General features: G+C 30.6%; 1 protein-coding gene across 3 annotated transcripts in view; it reads right to left on the bottom strand.

Annotated features, from left to right (window-relative positions):
- Nucleotides 1-1716: 1716 nt before the first annotated feature.
- LOC107441868 (uncharacterized) overlaps nucleotides 1717-21574 on the bottom strand; it is a 257831-nt gene continuing 237973 nt past the window's right edge. For all 3 annotated transcript variants that reach the window (XM_021146403.3, XM_043048077.2, XM_021146404.3), the window contains 2 exons: nucleotides 21327-21495; nucleotides 1717-6791 (listed from right to left, as the gene is read on the bottom strand). In XM_021146403.3, coding sequence (XP_021002062.2) covers nucleotides 5226-6791; nucleotides 21327-21495 — 1735 coding nt within the window. In that variant the 3' untranslated portion in view covers nucleotides 1717-5225. The remainder of the gene's footprint in view (nucleotides 6792-21326; nucleotides 21496-21574) is intronic.

The raw sequence follows: 21574 nt of genomic DNA, 5'->3' as shown, positions 1-21574 counted from the left end.
TTATTCTAACCACAATGCAAGGAGACTACGCAACAGAATACATCACCAGAGAAGTTAACCTATAATATACCTAGCCACCCCAACCAAGAAGTTCGACACTTAGCCCCGTAATAATTACGCATAGTATTTAAATAGGTAAGGAAATACAAGCCCGTGATTCTCCGTTTAATTGATAAATTTGGGTTAAAAACTGAAAAAACCTATTTTTTTGTTTGGGTCAATTACCGTTAACAATTTCCAGTTATGTCAAGATTTAAAAACTCTCCAGCGTAGTTTTATTCGCTGAATCGACAGTCTTATTTTTTTTTTAGAATAAATTACTTAAAATCTAGCACTTATTTCCGGATTCGGTCATTTGCCAGACAATTTATTTTCCCGACTGGTGCGTTTGCTAAACAGGGCTAACTTGTAAACGAAATGAGTATAGTCTTTTTGTTAATTTTGCTCATCGTTTCTATAATATTGCTTGCTATTACTTATGTCAGACTTATTCATATCAATTATATTACCATTAATTTGTCTCCAGATTACGACCACTTGGGATAAGAATCTACTGGCCGCATCATTTTTTCCTTCCTTCAAAAGAATTCCGAGATGATCCGTATTTAATGGACGGTAAGATTTTCATAATTGAATTATTAAATGTTAGTTACAGCACAAAAATTAACGGTTCATTGCGAACGTCGTAATAGGCATTTAAGATAACATTGCGTCAGTGAAATAAAAAAAAAAGACTTTATCTGTCATTACAATAAGAAGGTGGCGGTAATTGGGAGCTGTACTGAAAAGCGTAGAGCATAATGAAGATTTTTTCAAAAAGTAATGATTAATCCAATCAAATATATCTGTCAATCAATAACGTTCTAATCGTGTGAGGTTTTTAAGGTTTCCCTATCCATGTAACGCGAATGTGGTTAGTTCCATCAAAAATTCCTCCACGAAGGCAAATTCTTCCAATACTTGCTCCAGAGATCCTTTATGTTCTGAATAGGGTTCGAAATTACAAGGCTACCAAGTTGAACAACGGTAGTTATAAGCTTAAAATGCGGTCGGCTCTTCAACGACTGTTATAAAATAAAATCAGTTAGGTTGAGCCTAGGTGGCTCAGGGGATAGAGTGTCCGGCCCCTAATGAGGTGAATCGAGTTCGAATAATAGCGGTGGCTGGTTGATACGAATCAATATGGAGTGCTGACATGAAATATGCTCAGTGATAGATTGGTCATGGGTTAGAAGTTAATTGAACTCGGGCTAACCGTGGGAGGTTTTCCTCTTCCATCAAAAAGTCCTCCAAGAAGGCTAGTTTCTCTTAATACTTAATCAAAGAATTCCTTTGTCTTCTGAGTTGAAAATCACAAGGTAAAGTATTTAAGCATTGTTAGTCATAAACTCAGATAGTCGAAAAATTCGTCTGCTATTTATCACTCAATTATAAAAGAAAATATAAAATCAGCTAGGTTTTTCTTAAATTTTTTTTAAGACAAATGCATTGTCAAACAAATGAGTTGTCGGGCTAACGTTGATGGCTGTCCGAACAATGTGTGAAAAAAGCTGTGCGATTCCAAAGTTACACATATAAGTAATAGGTTGCATAAACTTTTAATTTGTAAAAGCAAGCAAATGAATTATTTCAATGTTTAAAAGTTAAGTATGAAAGTTAATGAGCGAAATACTTTATAACTAATAAAAAAGAATACTAACTCAAAAACAAAACAAATTATTGAGCATTTTAAAAGTATTTTTATTGATCACATTTCAACAAACAAAAATCCATCCTGTGTACAAATAAATACATGTAGACACATATTATTCACATTTTAACATAAAATTAATTTTTTACAATTTGTATTTTCATATAAAAAAATCTACCTTTGAATTATTATCAAAGAAAAAAATGTTTTTTCTTTAATTTTGTTGATTATGAATCAATTATTAAACTGAAACAAAAATGATTTAATATTTTATTACTATTATATGACTGGTATCAATTAATATATTCCTAACAAATCAATTAGTTTTCAAATCCTTAATGTAATATAGATTGTAATTAATTGAATAAAACTGAAAATGTAATTGATTATAACAATAAATTACAACAGTACATACGCTTAGAAAAACTTATTTCATTGAAAGCAAAAATGACATTAGTTGACTAAAATTATAAGATAAAGTGTTAATAGTCAAGTATTGAAATCAAAACAGGAACTATAGTATAAAATAATTCAAAGCGTTGATTTTCAAATTAAAAAGATATAAAAATGACCAAACTATTAGAAATGGTAATTCGTTTAACGTCCAAGATAAATTACAGCTACATATACATCCTTTAAATAACCATCTGATATTAGCTGTAAAATTTTTACAGGAAAATTAATTAAGAGTTCACTAGAGATGAGAGCTCCGAGTTGAGTTCATTGATGTTCAAAAGTCGCAGATGCCAAGCGAAGATGTTCAAAGATGTTCAAATGAATTTCACTATTTTTTGAACTCACTAAAACAGCTAGCAAGAGAAACAGCTTCATAAATATTAACACCAAATATGTACTTTGAATTAAAACTCTCACAATTAAAAAATATAAATTTTTTTTATCTTGTTTACAAAAAGACAGCCAATTGTTTGTAAATAACATATTTAACATTATTTTGCTGACATTTCGTTGCATAAAATGCTGACAAAAAATTGCATAGATTTTACAAAGAGTAAATATCAAGCTTCTGTAATTTTTAAATACTTAAAGAGTTTGAAAATCTTTTCAATATAAAATTTAAAAAATGAAATTAAATAATGTAAAAGTTAATGATACAATTTACGCACATAGAGTTTGGAGATTAAAAAATCCACGGAAAAAAAATTTAAGCGTCAATGGAATTTTAAGTCTGTTATTTATATATGAATATACAAAAAAATAAATTTGAATCTAAATTATTTATTATTTAATTATAAACAACAAAATCAATGTATTGCTTAAAATGTTTCGATAACATATGCTGATACCAAATAAAGCAAAGCATTATGAAAAAGAAATTCCAATTAACTCACTAGATATTAAGAAAAACACTAAATAATAAATTGTGCATGAATTAAATTTAAAAACTGATACAATTCGTCTGAAGTAATATTTATAAGAAATTAAAAAGATAACATCGCGAATGCTATTATGATATGTTAACGCAACAAAAAGTACGTTAATAAAGATTTTAGAAAATGTAAGTTTTGATGTCCGAAAAATGTTAGTTCAGTTTTAAATATTATGATTATCATTTACAAAAATTGAAGTTAAAAAGAGTTTATTCAGTTTCCCATTTAATTTAAGTTGAAAACTGGCAATTATCAAAGAAAAATGAAATAGGAAAATATAAATATTTTTTTTCCATTCCTTGAAAAAAAAAATTTAAAAACCTGATACTTGACCAAAATTATACTCAAGCATTTAAGTCAAATTAACTCAGAAAAATATTGCTTTTAAAATAAAATTGCTACAATATAAAATCTAAAATAACTAACCTATGACACTTTTTAAATTCTCCAAATTAAACACAATATAAAAAATAAACTCAATTATTTATGTTTTCTATAACATTTTGAGAAATGAAACAAGAATTGCTAAAAAGAAAGTTGAACTAACAAAAAATTCATGGTATTTCCCTAAAATATTGACAACAAAAAATTTTGTAAATTCAATGCTTATTCATTGACTTAAGTAATAATTAAAATAAAACTAGTTCAGAGAAGCAAGTGCCGATAAATAAACATATGATTAGTGATAAAATCCACTTTCAATGTAAATTACTGGGTTGGCGATTTCTGCATGGTGCTTGTTCACCAAGACATCAGATAGGTGCCAAAGCTCGAACTGATAAGTTTATTTTTTGTCACCTGTTTCTCTGAATATAAGATATGTTTAAATTGTATATTGTTGAGTACTGACTCAGTTTATATGTAATCTTATTGCTTATATATTGTTCATTAACACTTTTTAAGAAATTTTAAACAATAAGCATAAGTGAACTGATTTCATCACAAACATTGCTGACCAAGAATATTTCTTAAACAAACAAGTTTTGAACTCTTTTACTTAATGTAATTTATAGTACTGTACAACAAATTAACTGCATACACACAAAATACAAAGGCCTTTGAATTATAGAACATTATCCATCCATTTTTTTTTCTCATAATTTCAATCCAATGATTTGCAAAAAATAAAGCATAGTTCAAGATCAAACACTGCTGAACAAGACGTAAATATGTCGACTAGACCACAGGTTACTGTACAAAGACCATGACTATACACCAGTACAAAATATGATAGGCATAATACAGCGACTTTGAGGACGAAGGCTCATAAGAATGGGATGGGAAGGCTTTGATATCATGGCTTGGCATCTGAGACAATTCCGACGTTCTAAATAAAGGATCGACATGCCTTATGTATATAAGGAGCCATGTTAATAATACTGCTCATAGATGGCGCTTTATGAGTTGTTATAAAGTAAGTAACTATTGGTTCAGATTTGATTCAGCTATCTTTTATGTTGGAAGTCACTGGAACTAAGTTATTCTAAGTCAAATACTGTTTAGTTATAGAGTCTGTCCAGGCCGAATTTACTACCTTCACAAATTCAACTTTAGGAAAAACGGTAGTTTCACAAAATACTTTTTCTTAAAGTTTTATTTTTTTTATCCCTTAAGAAACAATAAATTCATATTTTTACCATATTTTTGTGTTGATTTTTTAACACATTTTTTAATTTTTCCCAAATTATGTTTAAATTTTCACAAAATAGGAACCTCAGAAAAGCCAACTTCCCTGTAGACCATTTTTATGTAGTGCACACCTTTGAATCAAGAATCCACTCAATGGGATTAAATTAAAACATATACGAATTAGTACTTATAATCTTGAAAAAAATTTGGAACCCAAAGCGGGGCTTGATTTTATAACAGTGAGTAACTTTATTTGTATTATAGATTCATTTGAAGACTTTAAAAAAATAAAAAACGAAAAACAATTTGTTAGAAAACCCGATTAGTAAGCAAAAATTTAAAAAATTACATTGACGTAAAAGGAAATCTTAGTGCCAGTGGTTTTTCAAAATGGGAGATAACTGAATAAAGAATAGCTATAACTCTAGAACATTCGGCAAAGCACCATCTATAAGCAAACATTATTAATAAGCCCTTTCAATTGAGGATAAAGACAACGAAGGCTTGTCGAGCATTCCTCAAGAACAAGCGGTCCTTGAATCATAAATAGGCCTAATATCACCATATTTACCACTATCATCATCGGGATGACGGCTAGGGACGTTATTTTGAAACTTGTCACTGCCACCTGCTGACTTAGGTGCCGACGATCGGCCCGTCGTAGATCGTCCAAAAGTGTTTCTGTGCTCTACGGAGCCTTTTCTATTCGGTACAAAAGGACTTCTGTGCCTACTTCCATCGATTGTGTAAGGTCCAACATCATCAATGGAAGCATATATATTCTCTGAGGGTGGAGGCGTGGGCGGTCTTCCACCCCCTAGGGCATGATGTGGATAGGGGTGGAAACCGGCGCCACCCCTACCACCAGTAGATGTCGTGAATTCGGTCGCAGACCCGGACCTCGTCCGTGACATGGATGGAAGGACAGTCGTCGCCGTCGCTTGAGCAGGATAAGGATTCTCAACAGTGAAGAGGACACCACTACCACCTCCCCTGCACGAAGGTGGCACGGGAAGCGACCTGGAGCTCATGGGTGCCACAGATGGCATGGTCGCCCCCTGTGGTAGTTTAAATGTCAGTTCTCTCAAAAGAGCATCCGGAATCCGGCCTGTTTGCTGGCCACCCGGTGACACAATTTGAGGGTTGTAGAGAGCTGAGATCACTCCAGCATTCTGCCTGGGGTTAGTTGTCGCCACATAGGGTGGTGGAGGTGGAGAGTTGGAAGCTGACCTTGATGGTGTCGGCATTCCCCTTTGTTGCTGCTGAAGTAAAGCCGGAATGAAATTAAGGGAGGAGCCAATCGCCCTAGTAGAAGGATACTGAGATTGTTCTGACTGCACCATATCACCAGATGGTGAGACACACGAGTTACCCTCCATGACTCCTTCAGGGTAAGTGAAGTCTGGTCCTAACATACTTTTATTAAGGTAATAGTTCTGCTTCGCTTGGAAGCTATTGCTTGGATGTCCATCCTTGTTCCTTTCTAGTGAATGAGTCAATTTGTTCTGGCCACAGTCCACGCCTCGGAAGTTACCCTTAAGGGTTCTGCTTTCAGGACTGCCATCACTGCAAAATCTCTCACTAGATCCAGTGACCACATCTGGATATAAGTCCCCACCAGTTGATCCTTGCAGACTGCTGGTGGCCGAACATGGTTGACTCTGTTCCATTTCTGGATTCAAAGGATATTCACCAGCAACGCTGAGTTCGTCCTCGGCAAACTCGTCTTCGCTACCGACAGTGCGTCCTTCAACTTCACTATCCTCGATGTCGGAGTCGTAACTGCGACCACCGACTTTGTTGTCGTCGGAGTTCGCACTCACCTCCTCATATATAGGATGGAACTGGTGATCTTTTTTCTTGTTGTTGGAGTAGTGGTGGTTGCGGTGGTGATGTTGCTGCGAGCCACTTCGTCGAGATTGGCGGGGTCTGTCAGTAGGAACCTGCTGTTGCTGTTGTTGTTGCAGTTGCTGCTGTTGTATAAGTTGTTGGGTGTTACTATTGATGGTTGGAATAGTGAAGTTTGTCCTCGTGAGCGGATCCAGGTGAGATTGTACATAGTTGCCATACTTCACATCGAGCAACTAAAAAATGAAAATCAGAAATTAATTTATTGTTTCAATAAAAAAAATAATATTAATACGATTAATTCTAAAAAACTTTACATTTTGACCATCAAACAATATTGCTATATTGAATGTTTTAAGTGTTTCAATCTTTACCAGTTCCCTTTCTTTAACTTTCTCTTAGTTTGGAAAAAAATTAACAAAATTGACTACCTTGAATAACTTTTGATCTAATGATATCCAGATAAAAGTAAACTGCAATTTTTCTACAAAATTGAAGCAATTTTAAAGTTATTTCGCACTCAACAGCCGATTTTCTGTAGCGCAATTTTATTTGTAAAAATACTTAAGTTATTTTGTACATAATGTGAAGTAATTTCTCAGTCATTTATTTCAAAAAAGAATTCAGCTGTTGCCTACAAAATTACTTTAGTTTATGTAAAGTCTCTTTAAAATCATAAATTTATAAAATAATGAAACTCTAAATCAGCAGTAATTATGCAGTCATTGTTTCAAAAAATGTTTTCTCTTCATGAATCTGAAGAAAAACTGCAGTTATTTTTTGTAAAATTGAGAGTAAGAGAGTCCTATTCCGGCAATCGAATAGATTTTTAAATTTTCAAATTTTTATAACGTTATTTGTCTTTTTCTTGATTATATATTAATTTCTGACCATTAATTTTTTAATGTTTATTTAAAGATTTTAAACATGTATATTAAGGGCGTAGATAACGTATTCTGTCTATACCTATAAAAAAATGCATAAAATACTTATTTTAATAATTTGATAATTATTAATTATTTGATAATAATTTGATTACATACAAATTGAATAGATTATTTGATAATAGTTTGAAAGTAATTATTTGATAATTGAGAAGCGTCAAAAAGTTTTAAGTAAGAATTTTACACAATTTGATTATTTTTTTACTTTAATTACTTTCACGCAATAAAATTAGGTATTTAAATTTTTTTATATTTTAGTAATTTAATTATTAATTTTATTTTTACTAATTTATTAATTTATTTATTTTTGATTAATATAAAATAATTATATAACGTAACTAATTAATAATTAGTTATTTTTGTTTGAATTCATACAAAACTGTAACTATTTGAGAACCGAAATTTTGTCTAATCAAAATAAATTTTTAGTTAGGGTTTTAAATAAATTTTATATGTAAAGATTTTACACAATTAAATTTGAAAATTGTCTATTTAACCCCAGTTTTCTTTTAGCTTCATACCTATTCTTCAAAAACTCATTCATTACAGTCTGTTCTTGAAACTTGTAAATTATCTAATAAATATAGATAGTTTAAAATAATATATCTTTTTTATTGCTTAAAAATAAACCGTTGTAAATTAGAACAAATAACTCTGTTTGAAGAAAAAAAATATAGCTAATAGTATTTTCAATAAAACATAAATGAGCATCAGATTTATAGAACTGATTGTCTTTAAATATTTAAAAAAAAAAGAATGACAAATCCAGAAGCTGAAACGAAAAATGCAAGTCTACATTCCAAGGAATTTCACTTAAAAATTGGGTTAAATAATGTCATTTAATCGTTATCCTGTATTCAACCAAAACATTCAAATAACCATGAAAAAAGACTACTCAAACTGTAAGAAAAATCGTTTATTAAGCATTTTTAGTTAGAATGATTAAACAAACCTGCGCAAACTAGGCCCACCTTATGAAACCATTCAGTTTGTAGCAAAGGGGATGTAACTGAGCTGTTTCCGAGAGTGCTAATCGATCAATTTCACGATCGACAGAACGCAGCGAAGGCATCGTTATATTTCTTACTTTCAACGTATGAAAAGTTCATAGTGTCCCAAAGTCACACTCCCAAATTAATGCCCCAGATTATTTGATACAAAAAAAATCTAGTATTTTCCATCGATAACGATAGATGGCACCACTAAATAATTGAATAATCCTGCGTATTTACTGTAAAATTTTTGAGGTTTGTACTACTCCAAAAATACAGCAGTATACAAACTGCAGTAATTTGACCTGAAAAATTCGGTAGCGGAATCGGTCAAACGTTAGTTCATGGTGAGAAATAAATTTAGGATGGAAGCAGGTTTTTTTTTTTTTTTTTTTTTTTTTTTTTTTTTTTTTTNTTTTTTTTTTTTTTTTTTTAAGCATGGAGACAGAAACAGGCTATAGCAGAATTTTTCTTTTCCGCCTTTCCGTTTCGTGACTTCTCACCCAGGGAATAATACAGAGGAAAATGCTACCTGAAAATTTAACTTCAATATGTCAACACGAAGCTTTTAATCTGCAACTTTTGAGTGGATATTTTCCTCGTTGTTTTTTTAACGTACTGCCATAGTTGCTACTTCTGTTACTATTATGTCGCAAGAGGAAATTGAGAAAATATTAGCCAAACAGATCTATAGTGTCCCAAAAAACCCTCTCCCGAAATTTTCATCAATATGAATGTACTCATGTTGACAAGTATTTAAATATATATTTAGATCATAACAGAACATCTTATATTTCCGATAAATATAGGGTGTACAATTATGATCGCTCTTAATATAGATTTTTAAAACTCTTGCTATTCTATCAAATCCCAAAACAGATAGCAACTATTTAAACTATGCATTTTCATTTCGAATAGATTAGAATTTGAAATGCACTGTTAATTAAAACTTTTGATCCTAACTCCCTCAGTATCAATATTCTAAATATGCAGAACTTAAAATAAAAGGAGAAAAATGCATGAAAGTAAAAGTTTGAATAAATAATAAATTTCGATAAAACAAATATATTAGTACATACTATACTATACATAAGCAATAAATACTAATGCTTTCACCTTTTCTTTTTTAAAAAGATAAAAACAGAAAGAAATAACAGCTGTATTATCTGCAATACCTGGAAAAAATGCATGAAATGTTTTTAAAACACTAGTTTAACCACGTGACGATTATATTTGTTTAAAGCCTTCGGAGCATTTATTTTTTCCCAAAAAATATTAGCCATTTTGCTTAAAAGTGTAAGCTATATAATTTTTTTTCTAAAACCGCAAGAAAATTTGTACAACATGAATAATTTATTCATTTAAAAAAAATCACACTATTTGATTGTTATTAAACCTTCGCTGCACTTTTTCACTTGGAATAAAAAAAATCAAGAAAAAAATAATAATTTAAAGCGTTCGAGCAAAGCAGTTTCAATATTTATTTTTATTTTTCATTTACTAACTCGTAGCTTGAAATTAATGAATAATTTATTTACATGTAGTGCTCTTAGAATTCAAATCACAAAAAATAAATAAACAAAAAAAAGGAACTTGATTAAATATTAAAACTTGCGAAATATTTTACGGTTAGGTAAGGAATATATGCGTACAACAGATTTTAAGAATGCTAATGATTTAAAAATTATTTCCAAAGCGCTGGAATGTATTAAAATTTAGGAAGTATTTCAAATTAAATTTTGATGAATATCTTCGCATCTTTTGAATTTTCTTAGGGAATTACATATTAAGCTTAGTAAAAACAGATATTAATTATATCCAGTATATTTAGATTTTTGCAAGGAAAAGGTTTATAAATATGCAAGAATTTTCTAAGATATTAATAAGCGATTCTAAACAGAAAATGGACGGTGAAACGCAAACGATAATTTAGGAATTTTAAATAAAATAAAAAGAATTTTAAAAAAAAGGAGAGATTGTGGAATTTAATTAATCAGAGAATTATTTTCAAATTTACAGATTCGCTGCGACTTTCTTTTCATTAAAAAATTGTTTGGACAATATCTTACGAATTAGCTGGATTCTTGCTTAAAAACTTAGATAATCTTTACTTATCTCTTATGTGGCATGATAAACTTTTGTATTTCCTATTTTCTAATAATTTGTATTTTTCTATTGGCAACACTATTGTTATTATTCACTTTGTTATGTTGTCTTTAGTCCTAAATTTAAGTAGCGTTAAAAAATGAGTAATACTTTAAAGAATTGTTTAAAATAATTTTGTATTTTAAAAGAAATAAAAACTTATTACGAGGTAACTATTTAGTTTTGTTTTTAAACCTTTCTAGAATGGCTGTAAGAAAATAGTGTTGCTATTAATAGTTGCTAAATTTTTGACATAGGGTGTTCAAAAACACTATTTTCCGTTTGTAATTTATTGTTGGTCCCTTAAACCTCCAAAAGCTTTAAATTTTTATGAGATTTCGTATAACCAAATCAATTCTAAATTTATAAAATGATTCTCTAAGTACTTTTTGAGAAAGATCAAAAAATCTGTCACTACAAAAGTGTTTCCATTATTTTGCCCAACCCCTATAGATGCGAAAAGCTAGCGAAATTTTATAATTATATAGTCCCTTTCTATATATAACTATACCATAACCGATCCCCTATTGCTATAATTATCCTTTCCCTATTGCTAGATTTATACTCCGTTAATCAAAACGTTAAAAGCTAACAATTACCGAATACTATAATTATACTATAACCGCTCATTCCAAATCGCTAAAAGAAGCTTCGTAACTCTTTGGCGCAGAATTTTTATTAAACTCATTTTTTCATACTTTTTTTTTATTGATTTAGCTCAAAATAAGGAAATATTCAGCCTTTTAATAATTTATGGTAATAAAATACAGCCTGAAACACCGATGTTCTTTTTCTGCGTTAAAGTTAAAATCAGTAACTTCCCATCAATATTTTTTTTTTTTAAAATTTGCATTTATTTAGATCTAAGAGAAACAGCTATTCATCATTGAAATTTCAATCAATTTTAATGCATTTTTGAACATCAATAAGAAAAAATTCAAACTACATATTTTTTTTTTGGATTTCATATTTTAGTACAAACATAATTCGAATTTCAATATACAAATTTAGCACAAATATATAATACATCAGTCAGATTTTTTAGTAACTATATGACTGTTTTTAGTGTACTGACTATATTAACTTCCAAACCTAAATTTTACTTTTAAAGGTAGATCCTCATTAATTCATATTCAAAAATAGCTGTTTCTCTTAGATCAAAATAACTGCAATTAAGTGTAAATCTGAAAAATTCTTGTTTGAAAGTGAGCCATATCTGAAAGATTTTACCTTTAACGCAGAAAAAGCCACTGGCGTTTCATGCTGTATATCATAACCATAAATTATTAAAATGCTAAATATAATGTTTTTACGCTTATTTTGGCCTAAATTAATTTTTAAAAAAATTTATGTTTAATAAAAATTTTGCGCCTAAGGATTAAATTATGCGCGATTACTTCCCTACCGTTTAATCTTGCCATAACTTGTTTCTATTTTGAAAATAAATATTCTTCAGCGTTTGTAAACTTAATGGTTTATTTTTACTCGCTTTTTCTTTACTTTAAATTACTTGTGTGGAAGAAAAATAATTTGCCACGAAGGGTTTCTTTAGCAATAAAACGTCCTCTAAACGATTAATAAGGAGAATATTTAACAATGATGATACAATATTTTGAAAGAAACATAATTCTAATCAGTAAAACACCGTTTGGAATGTATTTTACGTGACTTGATTATAGATTAATAATATTGGTCCAAACACTAAAGAAGATATCTCTTTCGTGTTGTAAAAGGCACTCTCACTGTTATCATCTTTGCTCTTTCCTGTTTGACCCGGGCAGAATACCCGAAAAATCAATATCAAAGGTAAGGGACTGCTTTTGGCTTTTGGACGAGGCCCAAAAATCCCTGTCTTCAACTATCCATCAACTTAGAACGGATACCTTGTCAAGGATGCTGTACAGAAGGAACTTGAAAGGGGAAGAACACTATTTCTTGCTCTTTCGAATGTTTTTGTTCTTTTTTTTCTGCAAAAGATTCGAAGGATGAAGCAGAAGCATCTTAAGATAGGTAAGTTAAAACGTTTAGCGAGCTAACATCTGTTGTAGCGCGATTTGGGAATGGAATTTTCTTGTAAGTTGCATCTTGTTGCCATTCTCAAATAGAGAAACATTTGCTATTTTACGATAAGGACTACGAAGTAGTAAACTGCATTTCAGTTTAAAATAAACCGCTGTATTAAATATTTGAAAAGATAGTTAAAAGTATTTGATTGCGTCATTTTCTTTCCTTGTTGCAAAAATCTTAACGAGAGAAATTTGTTTTCACGTTTTAAAAGAATATAAAAATTCACAGAGCACATTTGTTTTGATTGTATCTACGCAATTAATATTATTTTACTTTTTGTGTAAAATTTAATGACAACGAGAGATGCATTTTAAAAAGTTTACAAGAATTATATTTTTAAAAAAAACTTTCATTATATTTCTCGAGTTGAATAGGATCAATATTAAACAGAAATCATATCTTTAGAGAAATTTACTGTGGGCTAAAATTATATTTTACGGGAGAACAGAACTTTCGAAAAATTCAAAAAACGTGAATAAAGCACCAATAATGTCACAAAAGAATTACCCTTTACGAGAAAACAGAACTTTCGAATAACTCACGCAAAGTGAATATAGCACAAATGTCACAAAAGACATACCATTTACAAGTGAAAAGAACTTTCATAAAATTTAAGCCATTTAAATAAAGCACAAATGTCACATTAGTTACCCTTTACGAGAGAACAGCGCAATAGAATAATTCAATCAACGTGAATAAAGCACAAATGTCACAATAGGCCTACTATAGTTTCAGTTTCATAATCAAGAAATTATTTAACATTTTCAATGTCGTGTTGAAACTAAAAAAATATTTTTGATCGAAATAAATAAATAAAATTCGACACAAATTCCGCATCCGGCTTGCACCGACCACAGTGCTGACGTGAAATATCCTCAGTGGTAGACGGATCATGGGTTAGAGTCCCCTTGCCGTCAGGCCAACCGTGGGAAATTCTCGTGGTCTTCCTCTCCATGTAACGCAAATGCGGGTTCACTCCATCAAAAAGTCCTCCAAGAAGGTAAATTTTCTCGAAGGTGAAATACTCGATCCAGGAGTACCCTTGTCTTCTGGATTGGGTTCAAAATTACAATGTTACGGAGTTGAACATCGGTTGTCGTAAACCCATGAAATTGTGTCGGCTGTTCAACGACGGTTATAAAATAAAATAAAATAAATAAAAAACTAAAAGTGTGAGGCCTTCCTAGATTTTTTTAAAAATTATTTGCTTATTAAAAATGAATTATTTTCATTATTTCGAAGGTTTTAAAATCCGCAAAAGAACAAAAATTTCACCTTTTTTAACGTATTTCGTTTCTTTTAAAAAGAACACAAACTGCTATTAAAATCACTCAAATAACTAATCTTGAATAACTAAAAATAACTCCCAGAAATGGCAGCAAAATGAATCGTTAATCATAACCGCAGTATGCCGGTGTTGAGCAAACGATACGGATTCGATCGAGGAAATGCTTCCCTCCAAAAACACCATAATAACGCATTAAGGTGATTAGCAAAGTGCGCGGCTGAACTAAAAGGGGTTTTGAATACCCAGTTACCAAAATAATCTAAATTTCATTACTCTCAGTAATGGAATTAAGTTCGAAATGTATTCGATTAGAATGTTTTTATGTTAAATTAAGAAATGAAAAAAAAAAAGAGAGGATAAAAGTTATCTGATTTGTTACCCTCTCGTGTTACAAAGGAATGTTAACTTTTATTCGAGAATATTGATAGAAGGAGGGTGATGGAATGGAATTCCTTAAATTCATTAACAATAGTTTCCAGGGTGAGGAGGAAAATTTTTGCTCTTCAACAAATTCGGATTGAAATGGGAAGTTGCTGTAAGTAACATATCTAAATGAATGAATTTTAACGAAATTAATTTTTATTACAGAGTTGTTTGTTTAGAAGTTAATTGTTCTTTTCATTTTAATTATTATTTGTTCTTTGAACACTTTTCTATTATTATAAAATGAGGAATTTCTCTATCTCTCTCTAATAAATTCCAGAGCAGTTTTTGCTTAGGCCTTGAAATTTGGATAGCGGGTCGAAGGAGTATTTAAATTTTAGCGTCTAATCCTAAAATTTATTTAATTTCAGTTATATTATCTTTTAAATGTTTGAAAAAGCGAAATAAGTGATGTTGGCTAGCTCACAGCTCAATGAAATCAAAAAAAAGCTCTTCTTGCACATTTCTTTACTGTTTAATTGTTTTTTTTTTATTGATGCCCGTTAAGTTTGAAGATTAACGTGAATGACATGACTACGTCACCGAATTATTATTTCTAAAATTATCCGGAACAAAAGGTTCATTTAGTTTATGTCTCACTTTACAAACGTTTTTCTGTAAAACTAAATAATTTTATCAACAAAAATTAAAACAAAAATTGAGCATTAAAGTGTAAAATTAACGAAGAAAAGGTTTCGAAGAAACGTGAACAATCGTCCCGCTATTATTTACGCGAATGATGCTTAATTAATTTTAATAACAGGTACTACTTGTTTTGTGATATTATGAAGTCTTTTAACGCAACAAATATTAATACAGGTATTTAATATTAGTTTCCATTGACAATAATCCATTTAGTTTAGCAAAAGTTTCGAAGCAGTTATAAATATATTTTTCATACTTTTTATAATTTATGGCCATGAAATACAAAGGGAAACATCTTTTTCTGCGCTAAAGGTAAAATCTTCCAAACACGGCTCTTTTCCAAACGATAATTTTTCAAATTTGCATTTATTTGCCATTATTTATATTTAAGAGAAACAGTTATTCATCGTTTTTGAATATGAATTAAAGAATCTACGTTAAAAGGTAAAATTTAGGTTTAGAAATTAATAAATAAAGTTTAGAATTTCATTGTACTTTTCATTTTAATTATCTATTTGTTCTTCGAACTTTTTTTAGCCCAAATATTACGGACTGTCTATGATGGAACAGCCTTTTTCATAGTTTTATCGATCGAGGAGCACTTAAGTCTTTCAAATCTTTTCTTCTGTGAGTTGGTTGCAAGTTTTAATCATTTTCATGTCAAGGTACAGCCTACCAAAATCATATTTGAAACCGAGGCTGAAATTTTAAGATATGTTATTCTCTTCAACAAAGGCATCCCAAGTTCATGAAAGAACTCCAAAAAAACATCACGGGATATAAATGACGTCAAATTGAAAACGTAAGGTAGTTTGGACCAATCAGGAAACTCAAAAGATGATAAAGCTCCTCTCTCACATTCCAAGAATAGTTTTATGGACGCTATAATCTGGACAGAGAGGCAAACAACAAATTTGAAAAGTAGAGAGTTGAGGAGGGGAGGGAAGAAGAAAAAAAGAATAAATATCTGAAAACAAAAAGCATTTCTCTTCGAAAAATGAATCGCCATCGAAGAACAACAGCAAAGTTGAGAACGAACAAGAAAGTAAAGAAAGAATGAAAAATATGGAACAGAAGTCGCCGATTCTGTACAAAAAAAAAAATCTCAGCAGTGTGTTACACTCCAAAAAAAAAAAAATTATACTTTTTTTTTTGTATTTTGAAGGAAAAAAAAGGACGAGCAAACGGAAATCTTTCCTGGACCATTTGAAAAAGTAGAATTCCATAGAGAAGAATTTTTTGTTTGAGTTATGGTCACCGTTAGAAAATACAATTTGCTGCAGAAGACAAATATTTTCTATTCTAAGAATCCATTACGTTCCATGGGACAATCTATATTTTAGGATCTTCTCTGTAGAGGACAGAAGGACATTTCATTTTTTGGATTCAGCCCCCAGGACATTCAAATGTGGTCATGAATTATCAAAGTTGGACACGCGACAGATATTTGAGGTTTATAGTGATAACTTATACGAAGGTGGTTGGCGAAGATGAATGGAGATCAGGAAAACGAATTTTCTTCCAGAAAAACCAAATAAATCTTTTCTAATCCGAATGAAAGAAAATAATATTCAGATTAAACGGTGAACTAATAAATACAATTAACTCTTTGCGAGTCCATGTCTTGCCTTCAACGCATAAAGCTTTTTTTTTTAACTTTCCAGTTACGTGACCGCTTTTAGTTATCAACGCAAAGAACCATACCAAATCTTTGATAGAACAACACTTTATGCTTAAGTTGATAGACTTTTTAAGTTGTATAAAATTGGAAAAAAAAGAAGAAAAATTTTTTGTGTGTGTGTTGACGTGTATTAGCGTTTCTTCCTTCTTAAAAAAAAATTTTTTTTTTGCACCTAATTATTCAGTATGGACGTAAGATACATATTTAATATTAATAGCGATTCAAAAAAAAGTTGGCGAAGATAACTTATAATATAGTCTGGATAAAGAATAGTCATTAAAAAGCCAAATAAATATGTTTTTACTACAAATCGCGAAGAATAAGATAAGGCTGATAAATAAATAAATAAATATTTATATTACTGATAAATAAATATTTAACACTTAAAAGCATATTTATAACGAACTTTTGTTTGTTTTACGCTTAAATATTATCATGTATTAACAAATTGGGCAGGAAGTAAGTCAGAGAAAAATTTATGGCAACTTATGAGAACGCGAACACAAAGTAAGATAAATATATATGTGAGGTTCTAAGAGGCAACTTATAAGAAAGTGGTAGGCGTTGGCAAAGTAAAAGCTGGCAAAGCCAAATAAATCATTTTTCGACTAAAATAATTTAGATTAAATTGGCGACTAATAAATAGCACTCAAAATATGTATTTCTATCAAACTTGTGTGTTTTGAGTATATAAAAACGACGTTCGGTTTACTTTCAAATGAGATTTTCTTTTAGACGTCGAATATTTAAGGTTCACGGGGCAAAACATGTAAAAATTGTTGACCAAGTTTTATTCTAATCTTTGTTTTAATCAGTACTCTGTTTATTAGAGGTTTATGAAGTTCGCGAAATTTAGCTGAAATCAGGGAATAAGCATATTTTTTATAAAAGATAAATTTAAGTTTTGTATCACTAATAAATATTCAACCCTTAAAATGCATTTTCCATTGCACAAGCGTAAGTCTTACAATGTAAACTAAATATGTGAGTCTGTCGATTGCTAAATTTCGATTACGTGGAAAAAGTTGGTAAAGTCAAATTTTAATTTCAAATTAAATTTAAAAAAAAAAATTTCATATCACAATCTGTTTTACTATCTTAATCTATATCTGTTTAGAAATCGAAATGTTGTAGGTATTTTTAGACACTCTCATACTGATAAAGAGATTAGTCATTCTACATTTTTCCTTTTCCTCAAATGATGCTTATCATTCTGAAAATCTGTATCCACAATTTCAATCCATCTAGTAACAACGTAAAAGTATAGGTTACTTTTGATACTCCATCTTCAGAGGCAGTCTTGTGTTGATATGCAGATTAATTCTAATATATTTTCACTCAAAATGATACTTTTTTATACTGCGGTCTTTACCGACTATCTCAATCTAACTGAAGATAATGTTGTTGGAGACGTTTGATACTCTGTTTTCAAAGGCAGTCTTGTATTGATATGCAAATTAATTCTAATATATTTTCACTCAAAATGATGCTTTTTATACTGCAATCTTTATAGACTACCTCAATCTAACTGGAGATAATGTTGTTGGAGACGTTTGATACTCTGTTTTCAAAGGCAGTCTTGCATATTCAAATTAGTTATAACATATTTTCACTCAAAATGACGTTTTTCATACTGCAATCTTTACCGACTATCTCAATCTAACTGGAGATAATGTTGTAATGTTGTTGGAAACGTGTGATACTCTGTTTTCAAAGGCAGTCTTGCATATGCAAATTAATTATAATATATTTTCACTCAAAATGACGCTTTTCATACTGCAATCTTTACCGACTATATCAATTTAACTGGAGATAATGTTGTAATGTTGTTGGAGAAGCTTGATACTCTGTTTTCAAAGGTGTCCCTGCGTTGATATACAAATTAATCTCAATATCTTTTTCTTCAAATTACACGCAAAATCAATTTTAAAAAAATTCTTATTCATAACAACAGTCGTAAACAGTGTATGGCGAAAAATATAATTTGCAGTCTCTGAACTATATTTTTGGGTCTACTTTGTATTCACGAGTTTCAATTTTCGAATTCGAAAATCAGATAGCGATAGTTAAAAAAGTCCTCAAACACCGCAACAGAATTAAATAATCACAAAATTAATAGCATTTCCTTGTTCCATCTGCGCACATATATCTATGACACTTTCGAAATCAGAAGAGGCAAGCAATTAAAAATCCATAATTTGCCATTTACTGAACCTGTCGCCAACCCACGCTTCCCAAAATTCCGTTACGTCTTCTTAAACGAATGAGCCTCACTGGTACATTTGAAAATGAAGCCAATTTAACTCAAAAGAGCAGAGGATGACACAGAACAAGTTTCTTATGGGAAATGCCGTGAAGATGGACCAAATATCGGCTGCTTGTTTTGGCGGTTAAAACAAATTCCATGTTCGCTTTAATTAAGATCGTCTTCCCTAAGGGTTGGCCGAATAGGAGTTCTGGGAGTAAACTAACTGCCAAGGCTTTTCGAGAATGAAGATATATTCAAATATCTAATGGATATGAATTGTCTAGAAAATTCATTTCAAACATTGAATTATTAGATGCTTTTAAAATTTAGCAAGTATTTTAAAAATTAATATTAAGCTTGCAGAGAGTGTATTTAATAAATATGTACGGAGACGTGAAGTATTTCATTTTTGGAGAAATAACTTGATGTATAAACCATGTACGAAATTTTTAGGTGACTAATTGCTAAGATGTAATTAATGGAACTGCCATTGCGATATTTCCAACCAAGTTTAAAGTTAAAATGAGCGTTTTACCAACAATTTACAAACTCATATGTTATGTATATAGATAAAGCTACAATGTGTGGATGATTAATGAAAGTTTAATCGAGTAACATTAAAGATATATGAATATATTATAAGGCATCCGGGATACTTCTGGATTATATAATTTCCAATTAAAGTAAATCAGTAGATTAATAATGATTTCTAAACCAAAATGTAAGGTGCGAATTTGAGAGTCGTTAACTGTAACTTTCATATCTGATAAAGTATCAATCTTTAGAAGTTTATATAGTTAAATAATGCAGCAGCCTGTAAAAGTTTTTTAGTACGATAATGCACTCGTTTATTGAAGCTTATACATGGTGTGAACAAAAGTTTGGGGAACTGTTAAATACCTCGAAAAATATACCTCAGACCGTAAGAGTGAAAATAAGACGCATTCGATCTTTTGTAAAAACTTTCAAACGATACCAAACTCGTTCTTCTATTCCCCCCATCCCTTAGGATCAGGATGTCAGGAAACTTTGAAATTTTAAATTTATAGCCAATATTTTATTATTGCAGATTCGGATTCTCAAGAAAAAGTAACCTTATTTGATCTTTACGTTTATGTATTTTACTTCACGCTAGCGCTGTACTACTAGCGCTGCAACCGAGAAAATTAAAATAATTGTTGGAAAAAGCGAATCTCGAGACGAAAATTAGCGAAAATTAAATAAAGGAAAGAAAACTGTTACGGAATTTTTCGTCGAAGAAAAATTATAAATAATCAATTAAAAATGTGAAGTGTGTAAATTTTATGTTCTTGATCTGATGCGCATCTTGAGACGCATCAGGTAGTGAAATAAATAAGTAAAATAAAAAAGAAATTCGTTTTTTTTTTTTTTTTTTTGAACAAAAATTATAAAAATGTGTAACATGCCTATTTTCATATTTTTAATATTATTGGCCTTAAGATTAGCCATATTAAACAGTTTGTACCCTATTTTAATTTTTTTGGCTACAGCCCCATTATGAAGTAAAATGCATAGACCTACAGATCAAGTCAGGTTACTTTTTCTGGAGAATCCGAATCTGAAATGAAAAATAGAAGTTGATTTTTCAAAGGTGCCCCCACCCAGATGATCGTCTTTGGTATCATTGAGCAGTTTTTAAAAAAATATCGAATGCGTCTATTTTCACTTTATCCGATAAATATTTTAGATTCGATAAATATTTCTCCATAAACTTGACTGTTTCTAAACACTTTTTTTCACATCCTGCATAAAGTAAGATGTGAAGTGTAAATGCACCAGTCTTTAAAATCTCTTATGATTTACCTTAGAAACCAGTTTCCTACAGAAAAAAAAATTTTTAACAGCTTAAACAGCTGTTAAAAAATTTCATTGCGGGCGATTAAAATATACCAGACAATTACAAATTTAAAATTTACATTGAAAGGAACGTTTCCCACAAATAAAATACCACACAGATAAATTATAGATAAATCAAAATTAAATTTTATCTCATATAAAATAAATTTAAAAATAAAAAAAATTCCTCCACGTGATATGAAGAGGTTCGAACATAATTCATTCTATTTGGTAGAACAAGAACAAACTCTCATCGGGTCAGATGTTAGGTAATAAAGCAAGAATAAAATTTACACAAGAGGGAGGTCTAATCACACAATACCTCCCTTGTTGACTTCCACCCTCCCTTATCGTTTGCTTCCATTTACATTTCATACTTCTATTTCGTCAGTGTCAAACGATAAAAAACGAAGTACTTCACAGCGGCAGGTCCTGATCGTCTGCGAAAAGCATTAAAAAATATAAATATGAGATTTCTTACCTCTATAGGGGTGAGTGTGTTGGTCTCCGGGTTTAGGTGGTTAGGCAGCCGCGTTGGGTGATGATTGATTAAGACGTCGTCGTAGGTGATGCCGGCACTACCCCCCATGTCGCAGCGGCCCTGGTGGTGAGTTTTACACGGTAAAAAGTTCTGGACTTTTCGTTTATGCCTGCAAAGAAAGAGAAAAAAATATATTAGAAATAAAAGAATTGAGAGAGAACAGGAAACAACTCAATCGAAAAACAGCA

The sequence above is a fragment of the Parasteatoda tepidariorum genome, chromosome 5 (genome assembly GCF_043381705.1).
Source record: "Parasteatoda tepidariorum isolate YZ-2023 chromosome 5, CAS_Ptep_4.0, whole genome shotgun sequence".
Taxonomy (NCBI): Eukaryota; Metazoa; Arthropoda; class Arachnida; order Araneae; family Theridiidae; genus Parasteatoda; species Parasteatoda tepidariorum.
Note: the sequence above shows the minus strand (reverse complement) of the source record. Positions and strands in the feature narration are given on the sequence as shown.